Genomic DNA, 19,672 nt, shown 5'->3' with positions numbered 1-19,672 from the left:
GAAGAATGTCCTAATTTTTTACTTGATGCACGCTGAAATACTTAAAATAATGGAACATAATGTCTGCGTATTACTTGCAATGAAATGATTGAGCAAATTACATATAAATACAGAGATATTATAGATGTAGGTATAAATATATATAAACACATATAAATATATAGAGACAAAGTAAACATGGCAAAATATTAACTGCTGAATTGAGCTCTACTGCTAATCATTGCAGTGGACTTTCAAGTTTTCTGGATGTTTGAAATTTTCCAAAATAAAAGGTTAAGAGACTATACTGTTTAAAAAAATGTTTAAAGGCATTAGACCTTTTCATACTAAGGAATTATTCTAAATTAGAAATAAAATATTATGCACAAAAGTGCCAAATCCTAAGTAGTAAGTGTAGATACCTTTTGTCATATTATTTGTATTTTTAATAACTTACTCCACAGAACATATTCATGAAAACACCATTAAAATTGAAAATTAAATTTAAATAAAAAATTTGGAAAATATTGCCCTACTGCAAAGAACATTAAATACTGATATATTATTTGATGACTAGCATAATGACGACAACCATTAAAATTATGGTTATGAAGACTAGAGAATGTACCATAAGCATTTTCCACATTGAGAGGGCAAAGAACACAATTATACAATATTCTATGGTTACAAAATGTAAAAAAAAAAAAAAAAAGTAGAGGTGGGGAGTGGGGCACAGAAACAGGAGTTAAGAAAAAAAGACCAGAAGAAAATGCCATGAGAGCTCCATGAGTTCAGACCATCAGACACTGCTGGATCTCTGGCAGGAACGTGCTGGATGCTGGGAATACAGAGATGAAGTGAGGACAAACGGAATGTCTGGGGTTGAGGGGATTTCTTTTCTGAATAAAAACTGCCATCACCAGCCTATTTCTCACATTTACATCTTCTAGCATGTTTCCCCACCACCACCACCATGCACATTTTAAATCAACCTCAAACTATTTCTACGCTCTCCAAGAAAAATGGTATACACGGAACTCACTGCCTCCCTTTTTGAAGACCCCATGCTCCAAGGGGAGGTTTGAAGTCAGCAGGAGTACTGCAATTATTCTTGCAAAGTCACAAATTCTATGTCCAGCTCTACATCCAATCCAGGTTCAGTGGCTGCGCAACGTGTAGGGGCTCATAATTAAAGCCACATGGGACAAGAAAAAAATGCAGAAAGGACTTTTCTTATCTTAGCACAGCTTGGTAACACTGCTAATTAGGGGTACAGAAGAAATATAAATACCTCACCTAAAGAATGGTTATGGTTTTCTTCCTTCAAATCATTTTTTTTCACAAGTGCTTCTTGATACTGTGCCTCACAAAACAAATTGAGAGAAGCACCACTTTTTGAAGTTAAGACAAAATCTGGGTGAGCAGTTCTACAGAAGTTGTTTTGTTCATCAGCTAAAATGCTGGAAGTGTGCGTTTTTTCTTGGGTTTGATTCTGGTAGATATACGCTGGTGAGAAGGGTGTGGTTTTCTCCATGGTGGTTGAATTTCCGGGAGATCTGTACTTCTGGCTCTGATCATCAGGCAGTAGGGTTGAACCTGGCAATTAAAAAAATCATCAAAACTAATGATTTCCTAGAACATTTTCTCTTCTGTATCTTTTTTTTTTAAGATTTGTATTTATTTATTTGACAGAGAGATAAAGAGAGAGCACAAGTAGGCAGAGCGGCAGGCAGAAGGAGAGGGAGAAGCAGGCTCCCTGCCGAGCAGGCAGCCCGACGCGGGGCTCGATCCCAGGATCCTGGGATCACGACCTGAGCCGAAAGCAAATGCTTAACTGACTGAGCCACCCAGGCGCCCCAGAACATTTTCTCTTCTGTTAGTGATCCCTACCCACCAGGTTTTCTCCAAAGTGAAAAAAGTATTTTTTCTTCCATATGAGGAAACTCTGTTTAACAAAATCATGAAATCTTTAAAGTCTAAAAATGACTCTTGCATAATTTTAATTACAGGTATATTTATACTATCATTCCTGTGCAGACAGTGTATACCTGGCAGAGCCGCAGCCCGGCCTGATTCTGGAAGGCACCATTCATGTTCCATCTCTGAGCAGCCCTGCTGGCATTGTCAACTCTGCAGCGCTGTGACAAACACAGACAGCACCAATGCAGATGGCTGCAAACGATCTGAATAGTTCCCTAATGACAAATAACTGCCCTGTGTCACAGGCTAGAAAAGCACCTTCCTCTAGATTACTGTTAACATTTTGGTATCTTCAGGTGGTAGAATTATGGGTGACTTCTGTTTTGTACTTCTTTGTAGTTTCTAAATTTCCTGTATTACCTTTTTTTTTTAGAGAAGAATTCTGCATTTTATTGTACTCAAATAACATTAAACAGAAGACATTTACATTATTTTTAGAAAATCCATTGATATTGCCCAACGTGGCTCGTATTTGTGAAGACAAGGCTCGTTAATTCAGATATTTGGAATTAGAAAATATTTGAAGTTGACCACAGCATAATGAATCCTCAGTTTCCAGAGCTCTAGAGATGATTATATACAAAAATCCAGCAAAATTCTACTCACTTACCAGTTCTATGTCACTCCTAAGTTTCCCTAAAAAAATAAGGCTTTACAAAAAGTAGTGTTCTATAATTCACAATATGAATTAAGAGCTTTATTAGAATCCTGTATTACCTTTTCACTGTTTTCTTGAGTCTCTGCTTTGGAAATAAACACAGAGATTCCCCTCCTATATATCTCTAATTTATAATTCTTGGAGGGTAGATGGCAAAACTTCATCCTAGCTGCTGTACCATACCGTTGAAATCCCGCTACTATCCTTCTCTTCTCCCAGAATGTCTCAACTAAATTTAGAAGTGAAGGGGCACCTGGCTGGCTCAGTCAGTAGAGCATATGACGCTTGGTCTCAGGGTTGTGAGTTCAAGCCCCACACTGGTTGTAGAGATTACTTAAAAATAAAAGTCTTTAGGGGCGCCTGGGTGGCTCAGTCAGTTGAGCATCCAACTCTTGGTTTCAGCTCAGGTCATGATCTCGTGGGTGATGGGATCAAACCCTGCATTGGGTGCTCAGTGTGATGTCTGCTTGAAGATTCTCTCCCTCTGTCCTCCCCGCTCCCCTCCCCCCACTTCTCGCACACGTGCCGCTTTCTAATAAATAAAATCTTTTTTAAAAATCTTAAAAAAAAAAGAAGAGACACAATGGGAAGTGTTTAATAAAACATAAAAGAGCCATGCCACCTATCTCTCATACCCATCTGCCTCACCTCCAGCCCACAAATAAAACTGGAAATCAGGTAGGTCCTCACCGATTATCAGGTTTGACCTCCCTTCCTTTATAATAACAATACTCTCCCCATTCAAATATTTCTGACCAAAGTCATCCCACTTCAGACTGAAGATGTCTTCGATAAAAGTGCAATAGCCCACAGTAGCAGTTCTCAAAGTGTGGTCTGCAAACCCCTAAGGGTTTCTAAGATTCTTTCAGGGCATCCACCAGGTCAAATCTATTTTCATAAAATATTAAGATAGTATTTGCCTTTTTCACTTTGTCAACACATGCATTGATGATGCAAGAGCAAAATGGAAACTCCTGGTGCCTTCACCTAAAAGCAGGACAGCAGGCCCCAACTGTGCGAGTCACCACCAAGCACTTGCAGTTAGAAAAAAAGAAAAAAACCAGTTTTACTTAAGAATGTCCTAGATAAAGTTGCAAAAACTATTAATTTTTTAATTGAATTTTAACTGTTGAGTACACGTCTTTTGAACATTCTACTGAACAAAACAGAAAGTATGCATAACTCACTTCTGCTGCAAACCAAGACATGGCTGTGTCATTTTTTGAGTTGTAAGCTCGACTAGCCACTTCTCTCAAGGAACATCATTTTTACTTGAAAGAATAAATGACAAACTATCATGATTTAAACTTGGCACCTGGCAGATATTTTCTCAAAAATGAAACAAGTGAGCCAGTCACTTCAAGGAAAATAACTGACAGTATTTGCTAAGAATGCTAAAATTCGAACTTTCAAGTAAAAATGAGAACTTATTAAAAATGTCTACCACCATAAGCTTGACAGCTTCATAATAATACTTCATGACTTTTATGATGAGATCTGTAGTGGTATTAATGGATATAATTTTTTGATATTACATATTGAAATGTCAGTATTTTAAAGAACCATGGAACTCTGTGAACCACTATTTTCCAAATAACCAATGCACAATTTTACCAGATCATGCATAAAGAAAGAGCCATTCAAAAATGCCAAGATATTCCAATATATTTTATGCAATATATTCCAATATATTCATGCAATTTTTTTTTATAAAAAAGTACATGAATATAGTTTCAGACTCCATACTGTGAGTCACCACTAAGAAATGGCGCCTTGTTAGGTTTGGATACAATATCAAAGAAATAATCACAATTACTTGAAAAGGCTATTATAGTATTCCTTTCTCCTTTTTCCAATTAAACATCCATGTGAAGCTGATTTTTTTTTCACATACTTCAACCAAAACAATATAACTTCGGAGACTGAATGCAGAAGCAGATAGGAGAATCAGCTAAGCTCTTTTAAGCCAGAAGTTAAAAAAGATATTCAAAAATATAAAACTATACCATTCTTCTAATTTTTTAGAAAAGGCTTTTCGTTAAAAAAATGTTAGTTATGATAACACGCAACTGGTTATATTTTAAGTGAATTAATTTTTAATTTCTCCATTTTCATTTCTGATACAGTAAATACCAACAGTAAGTGCCCATATAATAAATACTGGGGTCCTCAATAATTTAAGAGTGTTAAGGGGTCCTGAGACCAAACTGTGAAAACCACTGCCCTAAAAGCAATGTTCCATAACTGAATGGGGCTAGTTCTTATATTAAGAACTTTGAAATCTGCTTCCCTATTGCTCTACCATAGTGCTATTTCTACCTTAAAAAATATCACAGTCTTGGGGCGCCTGGGTGGCTCAGTCTTCAAGCGTCTTCCTTCAGCTCAGGTCATGATCCCTGCGTCCTGGGATCGAGCCCCGCGTCGGGCTCCCTGCTCCGCAGGAAGCCTGATTCTCCCTTTCCCACTCCCCCGCTTGTGTTCCCTCTCTCACTCTGTCTCTGTCAAATAAATAAATAAAATCTTAAAAAAAAAAAAAAATCACAGGCTGTTATTTAAATGATCATGATTATCCTCTTTATGTATTCCATAAAGGATCCCTGAACCACTCAACTATTTCAAGACACACACTATGTTCTCTATATTCACTATAAACATCCTATTTCCTAAACCAGTCTTCATGTGGTACGTTTCTCATCACTACCACTACTACCACTCCCAGAATCCCATTCAGCTACACTCTGCATACTCATCTGCCAATGTCTTTTCTTCTTCGTATTCTCAATGCCCAGTGCAGCCTCTGAACAGAACAAGCGCTTTCCTGAATCAGTGGTGTGTCTCTTAAAAGGGAGCACTGAGAAGCAAACACATTGCTCCAGATCACTATTTTTCAAACTGTGGGACACAATCCATTAGTAATTTTATCATCAGAATCACGACTGGCATTTTTTTTTAATGACCAAGAATAGGATAAAATAAGTAGAAGATATCCTTGCTACATGCCAGGCACACCAATAAGGTCTGATTTATGAAATTTCTTTGCAATTATGAGTTTAAATGTTTTTGTTATAATGTGATACGGTCAGATAACTTTCAAAACCACTGCTCCAGATCACATTTTAACAGGTTTATATTCTCCTGATAAGTACATCATTCTTTCTTTTAATTGATCTAGCATACAACAAAAGAATTCTGTCATCTACCATCACAGAAAAGGTTTTTGGTATGGTTCTTTTGCTGAGCAGAATGGCTTCTACACATATTTACCGTTAGGACCCTGAGGAGTTTTTTATTCTTCAGGCAGAGATTGTAAGCCAGTAGCCCTGGGCCAAATTTGGCTCTAGACCTTTTATACTGCTACATCTTTTTAAAATTTTATTCTAAATAAGTATGAATGACTTTAAGCAGGGCACACACGCTCCAGAATGGCACAGCTCCCACTGGGCCCAATTATATAACACTACCACCATTTCACAGTTCTCTGCAAGGCCCCTAATGAAACTGCAGTTTACAACATATGATAGAGAAATGGCAGAAATAACCTGTCAGACAACTAAAGGTGAGAAATGTATGTAACTGTCCACTGTTGTACTAACTGAAGGCTCGGTGTAAGCAAAAAAATACCTGGGAGTGTGTGTTGCCCAGACACCATCGTAAGCAGCTTCTCTTGTTCTTCCATGAGTCTTTGTAGTTGCTCTAACTGCTGCCTCTTCAGTTCTTCCTGCTTCTTCTGTTGTACTTCTTTCAGCTTTTGAAACATAGAATTAATTTGATTAAACTAACTTTACATTTCTTTATGGATCTTTGCTCCTTATATTTATCTTAATGCCTCTCATCTCCCGTTCCATATCACCTCTAATAGTTTCAAAGAGAGATTCCTAAGTAACTGCATCTGCCACCAAAACTCCAAAATCCTATTTTTTTATGAAGGAAACTGTATCGACTGTCCCAACTAAGAAACAGAAAAAGTCACATGAATCCTTGGATTCTTAAAACAGGATAGGTATCAGTACATTTCTGATCAACTTTTTCCCTCTAATATTTGATCAACCATTTCTAATTTAGTTTTTACCAAGTGAAACAGAAACTTAAAGACATTGTTACCTCAAGTGTTATATCTTACATACCAAACCTGAGTTAACGTTTCACATTAGACAAAAGGCAAAATTTGGTGTTTTGAGGATTTCACAGTAAAGGGGAAGAAACAAGAGGCCCTGAACAGGTGACTTTTCATTATCAACAGAAACTTGCAATAAAGCAAATACATATTAGGCCAAATCCTGTTGTACCTGTTCAAGCTTTTTAAAGAGTGGGTCTTTATAAGCCACTTCTTTGCATTCACCAGAAAGATCTGAGATAAAGTCATTTTTGTTGTCTTCCCGGTGTCCTGGAGCATCTTGACATGCCACTATTTGTGGTCCTTCTTTAGTTAAAGGAAACACTGCATGTGTTTCAGATTTATCTGATTGTAGTTTATAAGGGCTATTAGACTCCAACTTCTGTTCTTCATGAAGTGAATCTTCTTCACTTATAAAGCTGAAGCTATTTGAAAAATGTGTGGCTTTAACAGGAAAGCTGGTAGAAATGTTCACATTTCCTCGCTTCTCTTCATCTGCTTCCAAAATAGGAAATCCACGATTTAATATGACCCCAGCCCGAGAAGGATTGGTCATCCACTGGGTTAAGAAGCTCTGTCCACTGTTTAACTCGGAAGAGGTTGGCATCAGGAACATTTTAGTCCAATGATAATATTATATTTAAATAATGTAAAAGTTAGAAGAGCTATTAATTTCCAAAACCTGTAGAAAGAAGATGCCAACAAAAAGAATTGGTTAAAGCTATTCTACCCAAAACTCAAACCAGCACAAAAATCTACTGAATATTTTTTTAATTTTATTATTATTATTATTATTTTTTTATTAGACAGAGTACAAGCAGGGGGAGCAGCAGGAAGAGGGAGAGGGAGAAGTGGGCTCCCCGCTCAGCAGGGAGCCCGACACAGGGCTCAATCCCAGGACCCTGGAACCATGACCTGAGCAGAAGGCAGATGCTCAACCGTCTGAGCCACCCAGGCGCCCCAAATACAAATTCAAATTTGTATTTGAATATTTCAAATACAAAAGACTTCAACCAGCAAAGCAGTTGGGCATTAAACTATGTGGTTTCTTTTAAGTCTTAAAAACATCCTCAAATTGAGTGAATCAAAAACCTAAGTTCCCTTTTGATCTAATCATTTCATTACTGAGGATTTTATACAAGTGCTCAATCAGTTGACCTAAAACTCTAGGAGCTAAAACACCTTCTAAGTTATTCAATTACTATAACTATCAAATGTTACCCATACTAAACACTTTCATACTTCTGGCCCTACTCCAACATGGCTTCTTTGCCCAACTGGGGAACCCATGTTCTCCCTACTTACAGAACAAGAGTCACCACCACCCCCATGGCTTCAATGGCACTGTTTCTCACTTTCCCTTATTCCCTCAACCCCCTTCTAGCCTCTTGCCCACCAGGCAGACCCTCATCTGTATTCTTAGAGGTCTCTGATATCACTATTTTGACATTCATCTCAGTATTAGTGGTATTCTGCCTTTGTGTTCATAATCTACCAAGCTGTAAGTTCCTTGAAGATACAGTCACCTGTATATTCATCCATGCCTAGCACCATCCATTCCTGGCAGAAGGAGAAACTGATAAATGTTTGCTAAAATTAAGTTAAAATTAAATCGGAACTAAGATCCTATTATTTAAAATAAATTCAGTATTAAAAATAATATTTAAAATAAATTCAGTATTATAGTTCATTCGATGTTCAACAACAAAATTACATTAGTTTATACAATAGGACAGCTACTTTGTATGAATCATACTCTAAAATAACCAAATTCCTAGTGTAATTCAGTCACCGTGCACATCACACAGAAGATAAGCTGTATGACTGATTTCACTCAACTAACATTTATTGAATTCTTACTCTGTGCCAGATATTATTTTAGTCATTGGGCATATAGCAGTTAGTAAGTCAAGAGTCTAGTGAAGAGGGGCGCCTGGGTGGCTCAGTTGGTTAAGCAACTGCCTTCGGCTCAGGTCATGATTCTGGAGTCCTGGGATCGAGTCCCACATCGGGCTCCCTGCTCAGCAGGGAGTCTGCTTCTCCCTTTGACCCTCTTCCCTCTCGTGCTCTCTGTCTCTCATTCTCTCTCTCAAATAAATAAATAAAATCTTTAAAAAAAAAAGAGTCTAGTAAAGAAAATACATGTATATAAAAGTAAATTATACAGTATGTTATACAGTAATAAATGCTAAGAAGAAAAATAAAAGTAATGTGGGGGAAGGAGACCTGCAAGTATAGAGAAGGTAGACAGGGAGTCCTCCTTTAAGAGATAAACTCAAGGACCTGGTGGAGGTCAAGGAGCGAGTGGTGCAGTTATGAGGGTGGAGTAAGACCCAGCCTTCATACTGAAAACCTTTACTTGCAGGATGCCCCCCACCAATTCTTACAGTCCCATCACCCCACTATCTATCTTGAATTCTCTGGGATTAATCTCGTTATGTGTTTAGACTTATTTACATCAGTCACCATGAGGAGGACCTGGCTCCTAAGCCACCCTTTATCTCTAACACTCTGATGTCCATGCACATGCCTTATTCCATCTCCAATGGCCACACAGCCCCAGTGTCCATCACTAGCAAAATCTCCTATTATCCTTGCCCTCATCTCTCACCTTCCTGAGAACACTTCTTCTTATAGAGCCCATACTCTGTACCACTAGGCCTGGAAGTAGCATATGTATTTTCCTTATTGTCCTTTTTGGCTTCTAGATGATTCTCCCTTCCTCCACCATAAAAACCACGAAATTCTGAATCTCATATGATTTCACTATATTACCTATGACGACTCCTTTATTGTCTACCAAATCTCCAGGTCACCAGGGTCCTCCCCTTCATTCCTTAAAATTTTCTGGCTGAGCAACTAGAAGAATAGTGTGGCCATTAACTGAAATGGGGAAAACTGGGAATGAAACAGGTTTGGGGGAATGAGAGATCAAGAGTTGAATTTCAAACATTTTTTTAGGCTTTTTTTTTTAAGATTTTATTATTTGGGGGGGGAGCAAGTAGGGGGAAGGGGCAGAGGGGGAGAGGCCGACTCCCCACTGAGCAGGGAGCAATCCCTGAATTTCAAACATTTTAAGATGCCTAACAGACATTCCAGTCATTATCATATACGCAGCTGGACACACAAGAATGGGATTCATGGATGAGGCCAAGGCTGTCAAGCATAAATGTGAGTATCCTTAGCATATGGATGATATTTAAATTAAAGTGATTAAAGTCACTAAGTGACTAAGGGTAGACAAAAAACAGAAGATGTAGAAAGTATAGTGTTCTTGAGGCCAAGTGAAGAAATTGTGTTTCAAGGAAGAAAGAGATGTGTTAAAAGCTTTTAAGAGATGAAGGGTGAGAGGGCGCCTGGGTGGCTCAAATGGTTAAGCGTCTGCCTTCGGCTCAGGTCATGATCCCGGGATCCTGGGATCGAGCCCCGCATCGGGCTCCCTGCTCCTTGGGAGCCTGCTTCTCCCTCTGTCTCTCTCTCTCTTTCTCTGTGTCTCTCATGAATAAATAAACAAAATCTTTAAAAAAAAAAAAAAAAAAAGATGAAGGGTGAGGAGAACTGAGAACTGACCTTGGGATTAAGCAAAGTAAAGGTCATGATAACTTCAATGAGAGCAACTTGGGGAAGAAGGCTGCAAAAGCTTGAATGGAGGTAATACATGAAAGAACGGAAAACTGAGGACAGCTAACTCTTTCCAGGAGTTTTGTTATAAAGGGAAGGAAATAAATAGGACAGTAGCTGCGCAGGGAGGCATGGCGAAGAAAGATTTTTTAAGACAAGAGAAATAAAAGCATGTCTGTAGGCTGATGAGGATGGAGAAAGGAGAGAATTACTATAGCATATTGTCCTTGAGGGGAGAAACGAGAAAATCTAGTACCAAAGTGAAATGACATGTCACACTTATTTTTCAGATACAATTCTAGACTTTAAGACAGACAGACAGATAGACAGATAGATAGATTAGATAGATATCCCCAAAGGGAAATGAAAAATGGCAATCTGGAGGCAAACATGTATTTAGCTTTGTACCTAGTGTCTGCAAAAAAAAAAAAAAAAGATATAAGCAGAAAAAGAAATATAAATGCCCATACATTAAAAAATGCTCATCATCACTCAACTGAATAGAAATTAAAATAGTAATGACATACCATCTTTGACATACCAGGTTGGCAAAAACTAAAAATTACTAAACCCCAATGTGGAAAAGAAGTCTTCATAAAGTGTTACTTGGGAATGTAAACTGGTAAAACCTTTTGAAGGGCAATTTGACTATATCGATCCAAACTGTAAATGCACACAAACTTTGACTCAGCAATTTCACATCTAGCATTTTGTGCTCTACTGGCACAAGTTCGCAACATTTGTAATAAACTGAGATTAATGTCTGAAATGTCTATTAAGGGAGGACCAGCTAATTGTAGTATTCACATTATGCAACGGTTACAGAGAACCAAGTAAGCTTATTAAGTACTGACACGGGAGTCCTGAATATATCCAAGATATACTGTTAAACTGACAAAGGCAAAATGCAAAGAAATAAAGAAATATAAGAAATAAAGACAAAATAAATAAGACATAAAGACAAAAAAGTACAATTACCTAGAACTTGCTGTCCATTATGGTAGCCACTAGTCACATATGGCTATTTAGCACTTGAAAGTAGCTACTGTGACTGAAGAACTGAAAGACAGATGGGGTCATTTTATTAAAACCGGATTTAATGGAATTTTAAAACAAGAGACTGCTGTTTCCCTTGTTGCTTTACTGAGTGTAATGACATCCACTGAAAATACTTGTGCTCCATTTTCTGAAGCAGAATCCTGAAACAGTGTCATGGGTACAGTTGTTAAAACATATATACAAATACTATGAGTCACCAGTTTGTAGAACTATTCAAAGAAATATAGGACAAAAGGGATGCTTGCAAACTATTCAATAAGCAAAGACCAAAGTGACAGTGTGATTTTTCTCACTGATATCACAGTTTGAGAACCACAGCTATTCACATATTTTTAAAAACTGCTGCTACAAACAACATGGATGAGTAATGTTGAGTCCAAGTCTCAACAAATTCATACCGTGTTTCCATTTAATATGAAGTTCAACAATAGGCAAAATAAATTTGTAAGTACAGAAGTCAGTCCCATGGTTATCTAGGTAGCTGGGGTTGGCACTGACTGAGAAGAGGCTTCTGCCTTCAGGGTTGATAGGGAGTGTTATCATCTTTACCTGGTGGTGATTACACCGTGTATACATTTGGGTAGTACACTTAAGATCAGGGCAGTTTACTGAATATCTGTTATTCCTGAAAAATTTTTAAAAATCTGTTCTAAGCAAACTAATTCTAACTATTTTTTAGTTGAAAGCCTATCTAAAAGGTAAGAGCTTTTCATCAAAATCAACCAAGTAATCTATGTTAAATTTCAAAGACTTTAGCGAGAAAATTTGAAATCCAAATTTAGAAGAGACAAGCTACAAGGTTATTTTGTAACATCAAAAACTAGAAAAGTTCCCTACTAGACTGACGAGTGCCCTTGTGCATCTTAAACATCTTAAAACAAACCACACTTAGGGGCGCCTGGGTGGCTCAGTCGTTAAGCGTCTGCCTTCAGCTCAGGTCATGGTCCCGGGGTCCTGGGATCGAGCCCCGCATCGGGCTCCCTGCTCGGCGGGAAGCCTGCTTCTCCTGCTCCCACTCCCCCTGCTTGTGTTCCCTCCCTCGCTGTCTCTCTCTCTCTCTCTGTCACAATGAATAAAATCTTTAAAAAACAAACAAACCACACTTAAAACACCTCCATTCCTTCATTTTAATTTCATGAATATGATCCTCAGTGTATTTACTGTCAGCATGAAGAATAAAAATACTGTTTCACCTTAATCTCCTATTTATTATTAATATTCAGGCAAACTAAAGGGAACATATATATAGCAAAATGTCTAGAAAGGATTAGCATGTGGACTAGGATTTTTTAGATATCAGTATCTGTCTGAAACAAATTCACAGCCTCGAAACCTCCAGAGAGTGCTATGTAAACATTCTTGAAGCAGTTTGGGGGAATAAATTCTCTGCATCCTGACAGGAAAAAGTGGACACACACAGTTTATTCAAAGTCACCCTCCGACCGTATAACTAGTTGATTTGGGAGATGATTTATCAGTCTCCCAAAATACATGTTCTTGAAAACCACGAATCCACAGGAAAGCTTTAAAAAACAGCTCTTGGCTGATGATCATCTGATGATCGGCCCTTAAGGAGGACAGAAAGCAATGCCACTTTACACTTTCTTTTCGAACCGACTGTGACCCCTGCGCTTCTAAACAGCAGCTTGAAGTACAGCCAAAACCACAGGCGGTGAGCGTCCTTTAAAGGCAGGCTCCCCACAAAACAGCGTGAAGCAAGGACGTCCACAGAATTGATGCTGGCTTCCGCCGCAGGGTCGCCCGGCGTCGGGCTCCCTCCGCGCCCCGCCGAGCCAGCCCGGAGGCCCGGAGAGGGTCCCTCCCACGCCCCGCCGACACTCTTAGATGCAGGGCTGCAAACACACCAGCTCCCCCCGCTCCTTTCACCCACAAATTACCGCTCCGCCGTCCCCCGGCCTCTCAGTCCACTCAAAGCACAGCAAGAATCGTCGCGGCATTTATGAATGAGGCGCCACAATCACCGCCTCCGGTTGGAGCCCCGCCCCCAAGGACGGCTCCGCCCCTTATCCGAGGGCTCCTGGGAAATGTAGTTTCTACCGGCCCCCCTCTGCTCTTGCGCGCGGGCAATGGGGGACTCACGCAAACTACCACTCCCAGCGGGATCGCAGGGGCGGACGTTACCTAAGGAATTCATTGCGAGGCGCCTTCCTCCTGGGCCGCGGGCTAGTGGCTGGAGTAGGCGGGCGGCTGGGCGGGAGGGAAAAACCGTTCCTAGAGGGAACTTCCGTGACAGACCGAACCGCCCCCCATTCTCGGCCCCTCCTTGAAAACTAAGGAGAGCGCGTTTGCTAGAAATCAACGTGTTCAGTGAAAAGTAGGGGACTCAGAGCTAACGATGTATACAGATGGAAGCTTTTAGGGGTGATGGGGGCAGGGCAGGGGCTTTTGCTTCATGTCGGTCTATTTCGTTTTCGGATTTGGCTGGGTGTGACAGTGCTCACAGGTACTCTTCAGGCAAAAGTAACCGGGTGAGAATTCACTCCCACAATAGTCATCGCTCGTCATTTCTCGTATAGCCAATAAATACATGGTTTGGCTGTGCGTGTCCATTAGATGTTAAAACTCTTTAAGCACTGAAAGTGCAAAATTCAGGACATGTTTTTCTTAATTGCCACGACAGAGGGATATGTAGCTGGAGAACACTGCGCCGCAACATACCCAGGTTTCGTGTCTGTTTAATTACCAGTAAGCCAAGTGAAATTTGTTAAATAAATAAATAAATAAAAATCAGATAGTACCATTTATAACAACCAGTGTAATCACTGAAATAAACTACCACTGGCTAAAGATAATTAAAAAACACTTTCACAGAGATTTGGCCACCCAAAATTGTTTTGCTACCTACTTCAAAAATAGACTCTCCCTAAAGCAAGGTTTTGGATTTTTTTTTTTTTTTTTTTTTTTTAGATGAAGAAACCAAAGCCCAAGACTTTCGAGATCACACAACTACTTAAGATGCCTTATGAAGATCCAAACGCTCTTCCTCATTTCTAATGGTCCTTTGGCTTAAAAAAGCATGCCTAAAAGTTTCATCATTTCTCTTAAAATGTTGTGTTATCAGATAGTTACAATATCCTCAAATTTTGTGCCTGTGTTTTATTACTGTATTTTTATTTTAATGTAGTATGTAGTACCATATTGCTTGTTGGTTGAACAAATGGGTCTTTTACCACATTCAAGTCTTATCCAGTTGTTAAATTAAGGTTCTAATATATAAGTGTTCACCTGTAGCCCAGGTAATTCTCAAAACTGCCCACTAAGTTTGAAAGTTCCTCAAAATCCATCACAAGGTGGAAGGGGTAGAAGGGAGGAACTTCCAGCTTCTATTCTGCCAGACAATGAAAGATTCAGCCTCATCAGCTGCTCCTATCCTGTTGCATCTTCAAGTATTACTGTGGGGAAAAATTAGACTAAGAGTACCCATGCAGGGGTTTCAACCACAAATTATCCATTCTGATGCAATTCTTTATGCCATCATAGGAGGCAGGAGGGCACTATGGTATAATGGTTAAGAGCCCCTGCTTTGGAGTCAGGCATTCCTGAGATCATCTCCTACCTTGATGACTTACAAAGCACTTTGTAGTCTTTAACACTCAACTTCTCAGAAACTCAGTCTTCTCATCTGCAAGATGGGGATAATAACAATACCTACCTCATAGAATCGTCAAGAAGATTAAAGAATATATATAAAAACTTAGCATAACACCTGCCTTGTAGTAAAAATTTAATAAACAGCAGGTGTTTTCACTTTTTAAAAAACCACTTTATTGAGATATGATTGACATGCAAAAAGCTATACATAGTTAATGTATATAACTTGATGAGTTTTGGAGATAAGTGTAAACCCATGAAACCATCACCACAATCTATACCATAAACATATTCATCAAGGTGCTTTCATTCTTGTCATGACTTCAACTGTTGATGAACTCACTTTGTCTGCTAAAGCCCAGCTCTACAGGTCATGTCAAATGGTTTTGTAAGATACAAAATAATACCATATTATTATCAAGTTATTTGGTAATAATATTATTTTAACATAGTTGTTCTGGCTATGAAAGATGTTCAGAAAGTTGAAAACTTTTCACTATTGGGCAGGTGGTAGTCAGTGACTGCTCTGTCAAGGGAAGACAGAGTTGTAGGCCTGGTCAAGGAATGATCCCCATGCCGGTATCATCCAGGCTAAAAAGGAAGACTCTAGCAGGATAAGGAGATAACACTGAGAGATTCAAGTACCCAGTCTCTAGGCAAAAGCAAGAAAACCCACGTCCCACTTTACCTGTGGGGAAGAGAAGGGGTTCCTCACCAAGGCCCCAAACTCAGATTTCTAGAATTTTATCACAGTAAAGAAGTTTCTATCAATGATGTTGGGTGCTGAAAGACAGCTTTTTTAAAAATCTTGTTTTAATAAAGAAAAAAACTATTCCTGGTGCATTGGACTTGCAGCAAAATATCATGGAAACCTATTAGTCTAAATAACAAAGGGGTTATCACATCCACTACATTCTAGAATGTCTGAGCGATAATGCTGAATACACAGTAAAGGAGAATTCTAGCCTGAATTATTGCTATGATCACAGCAGAGCAATACCATCATACTTGTCACATCTATACTGTTACCCTCTTCTTTGAAATAATAATTGAGATTTTTATGTAATTGCCTGATGGTTTTCAAAGCACTCTCTAGGTTTTTATTACACATTTTTTAAAAAGATTTATTTATCAGGGTGCCTGGGTGGCTCAGTCGGTTGAGCCTCTGACTTTGGCTCAGGTATGGTCTCGGGATCCTGGGATCAAGCCCTGCATCACTGGGCTCCCTGCTCACTGGGGAGTCTGCTTCTCCCTCTCCCTCTGCCCTTGCCCCCTCCCCGGTTCATTTTCTCTCTCAAATAAGGAAAATCTTTAATTTATTTATTTGAGAGAGAGAGCACACTCGAGCAGGGAGAGGGGCAGAGGGAGAGGAAGAATGCTCAAGCAGACTCCCCGCTGAGTGCAGAGCGCAAGGTGGGGCTTGATCCCAGTACCCGGAGATCATGACCTGAGCTGAAATAAAGAGCTGCTTAATGGACTGAGCCACCCAGGCGCCCCTGCTTTTCTTATATATTTTTAAACCAGCCCATTTACTTTGCATAATTATGAAAATTACCAGTTTGCATATCCTAATATCCATATCCAAAATATTGAGTAGTTCTTTTGTGTCAGGCACATACTTCTTTGAATGTTTGATAGAATTCACCAGTAAAGCCAGTTGATTCTGGGCTTTTCTTCATTGGGTGGTTTTTAATTACTAATTCAATCAATATCTTATATCTATTTATATTTTCTATTTTTTCTTAAGCAAGTGGTGGTGGTTTGTGTGTTTTTAAGGAGTTTCTCCATTTCATCTATGTTATCTAATTTGTTGATGTACAATTGTTCATAGATTCTCTTATAATCCTTATTTCTATAAGGTCATTAATAATGCCCCCATTTACATTTCTGATTTTAGTAATTTGAGCCTTCCCTCTTTTTTCTTTGTCAGTCTATCTAAAATTTTGTCAGTTTTATTGATCTTTTCCAAAACCAATTTTTTATTTTATTCTATTTTTCTATTCACTATTTCATATACCTCTGCTCTAATCACTATTATTTCCTTCTGCTGGCTTTGGGTTTAATTTTTCTTTTTCTAGTTCTTTAGAGTGTAATTTGGGTTGTTAATTTGGCATTTTTTTTAATATAGGCATTTACAGCTATATATTTCCTCTGAACACTTTCTCTGCATCCCCTAAGTTTTGGTATGATGTGTTTTTATTTTAATTAATCTCAAAGTATTTTCTAATTACCCTTGTGATTTTTTCTTTGACCGACAGTTTAAGTGTGTTTTGTTTAATTTCCACATATTTGCTACTTTTCCAGTTTTTCTCTGCCACAGATTTCTAGCTTCATTCCACTGAGGTCAGAGAAAGTACTTTGTGTAATTTCAATTATTTAAATTTACTGAAAATTTGTGACATAACATATGGTTTAAGAGATGTTTCATGTTCATTTAAAGAATACATATTATGTGATTATTGTATGTTCTATATTTGTCTTTTAGATCTTATTGGTTTATGGTGTCTATTTCTTTATTAATATTACTTCTAGTTCTATCAAATATTGAAATGGGGGGGTGAACCAGGGTGGCTCAGTAGATTAAGCGTCTGCCTTCAGCTCAGGTCATGATCTCAGGGTCCTGGGATCGAGACCCCCACATCGGCTCCCTGCTCAGCAGGGAGCCTGCTTCTCCCTCTGATCCTCTCCTCTCTCGTGCTGTTTCTCTCTCGCTCACTCTCTAATAAATAAATAAATAAAATAAAATAAAATAAAATAAAATAAAATAAAATAAAATAAAATTATTTTGTCTTAGTATAGACTTCCCTGCTATATTTTGGTTACTTTTTGCATGGAATGTCTTTTCTCCATTCTTTCACTTTCAAGCTATTTATGTCTTTGGATCTAAAGTGAATTTCTTGTAGACAAATATGAATGGAGGGTTTTTGCTTTTGTTTTTCTTTTAATGAGTTCGTTCTGCCAATCTCTTCCTTTTATTTGAAGAGTTGAAGCAGTTACTTCTCATGATGAACTTCTGCCATTTTGCTATTATGTCTTCTTTTTTGTTCCTCAGTTTCTCCATTATTGTCTTCTTTTGTTTTTAGTTGTTTTCTTTTTAAATACCATTTTGATTTCCTTTCCATTACCTTTTATGTATATTTTTTATTTATTTTCTTTGTGATTACCTTTAGGGTTACAATTAACATATTAAACTTAAAACAACCTGGTTTGAATTAAAACCAACTTAGATTCAATAGTATGAACTATGCTCCTATATATCTCCATCCATCCCCCTTTTCTATGTATTATTGTCACAAATTACATCTTTATAAATTGTAAGTCCATTAACATAGTTTTATAATTATTGTTTTATGTGTTGTCTATTTAATTTCATATAGGAAAAAAGAGGAGTTACAAACTAAAAATATAATACTATCGGCTTCTATATTTACTTATGTAGTTACCTTTACCAGTGTTTTTTATTTCTTTATTTGGCTTCACTTTACTGTCTACTGTTATTTCATTTCAAAATAAAAGACTCCCGTTAGCATTTGCAATAGAACAGACCAACTAGTAATGAACTCTTTCAGCTTTCATTTATCTGGAAATATCTTTAATTATCCTTCATTTTTTTGGATGATAGTTTTGATAGGTATAGAATTCTTGGTTGCCATTTTTTTTCCCCCTTTCAGTTCTTCAAATATATTATCCTTCCGGCCTCCATGGTTTCTGCTGAGAAATTGGCTATTGATCTTAATGATAATTTCTTTAATGGGATAAATTGCTCTAGTCTTTGTCTTTTAGCAATTTGATTATAAAGTGTCTTGGTGTGGCTCTCTTTGAGTTTTCCTACTTGGAGCTTCTTTGATGTGCTGCTTCCTAATCTTTTACCAAATCTGGGGAGTTTTTGACCATTATTTCCTCAACTTTCTGCCCCTTTATTTCTCTCATCTGTTTCTGGATCTCCCAGTATGCATATGTTGGTATTCTTGATGATGTCCCACAGTTCCCTGAGGCTCTCTCTGTTCATTTTTCTTCATCCTCTTCTCCTTCTGTTCCTCCAGACTTGATCATTTCAATGGCCCTATCTCTAAGTGTTCTCATTCTTCTGCTTCTTCAAATCTGTGGCTAAGCACCTCTAGTGAATTTTTCATTTCAGTTATTATACTTTTCAACTCCCAAAATTTCTATTTGGTTTCTTATCATTTTTGTCTCTTTATTAATATTCTCTGTTTGTTGAGACACTGTTATTCTGGTTTCCTTTAGTTCTTTGTCCATATTTTCCTTTAGCTTTTTCAGCATATTTAAGATAGTCCATTCAATGCATTTGTGTAATAAATCCTATGTTTGTGCTTCCTCATGCACAATTTCTGTTAATTTCTTTTTTCCTTTCAATGGACCTTATTTTCATGTTCCTTGGCATGCCACATAACTTTGTTGAAACCTAAATATTTTGAGGATTGTAACGTGGCAACTCTACATAATCGCTCTCCTCTGCAAGATTTCCTGTTGTTGCTTGCTATTGGTTAATGACTTTTAAAAACTGTTTTTTGTGAAGACTGTACTCTTTGTTATCTGTGATCTCTGAAGTGTCTATCCTTTAGCTTAATGCTCAGCTAGTGGTTTGAGATTTTCTAAATGCCTGGAGTTAAAAAAAAGAGAAAGAAAAG

The 19,672-nt window shown here is 38.0% G+C and overlaps 1 protein-coding gene across 1 annotated transcript in view; it reads right to left on the bottom strand.

The window, feature by feature from the left end:
* The window catches only part of CENPJ (centromere protein J), a 49,310-nt gene extending 35,932 nt beyond the window's left edge, over window positions 1–13,378 (bottom strand). The window contains exons 1-5 of the mRNA XM_035003772.1: window positions 13,310–13,378; window positions 11,331–11,411; window positions 6,904–7,413; window positions 6,239–6,362; window positions 1,276–1,575 (exon numbers count right to left, since the gene is read on the bottom strand). Of these exons, the coding sequence (XP_034859663.1) occupies window positions 1,276–1,575; window positions 6,239–6,362; window positions 6,904–7,347 (868 nt within the window). The 5' untranslated portion in view covers window positions 7,348–7,413; window positions 11,331–11,411; window positions 13,310–13,378. The remainder of the gene's footprint in view (window positions 1–1,275; window positions 1,576–6,238; window positions 6,363–6,903; window positions 7,414–11,330; window positions 11,412–13,309) is intronic.
* Between the last annotated feature and the right edge of the window lie 6,294 nt (window positions 13,379–19,672).

This window comes from Mirounga leonina, unplaced genomic scaffold (assembly GCF_011800145.1).
Source record: "Mirounga leonina isolate KUSES-001 unplaced genomic scaffold, KU_Mleo_1.0 Mir_127, whole genome shotgun sequence".
Classification (NCBI taxonomy): Eukaryota; Metazoa; Chordata; class Mammalia; order Carnivora; family Phocidae; genus Mirounga; species Mirounga leonina.
The sequence above is the reverse complement of the archived record's forward strand: the minus strand, read 5'-3'. Positions and strand labels throughout refer to the sequence as shown.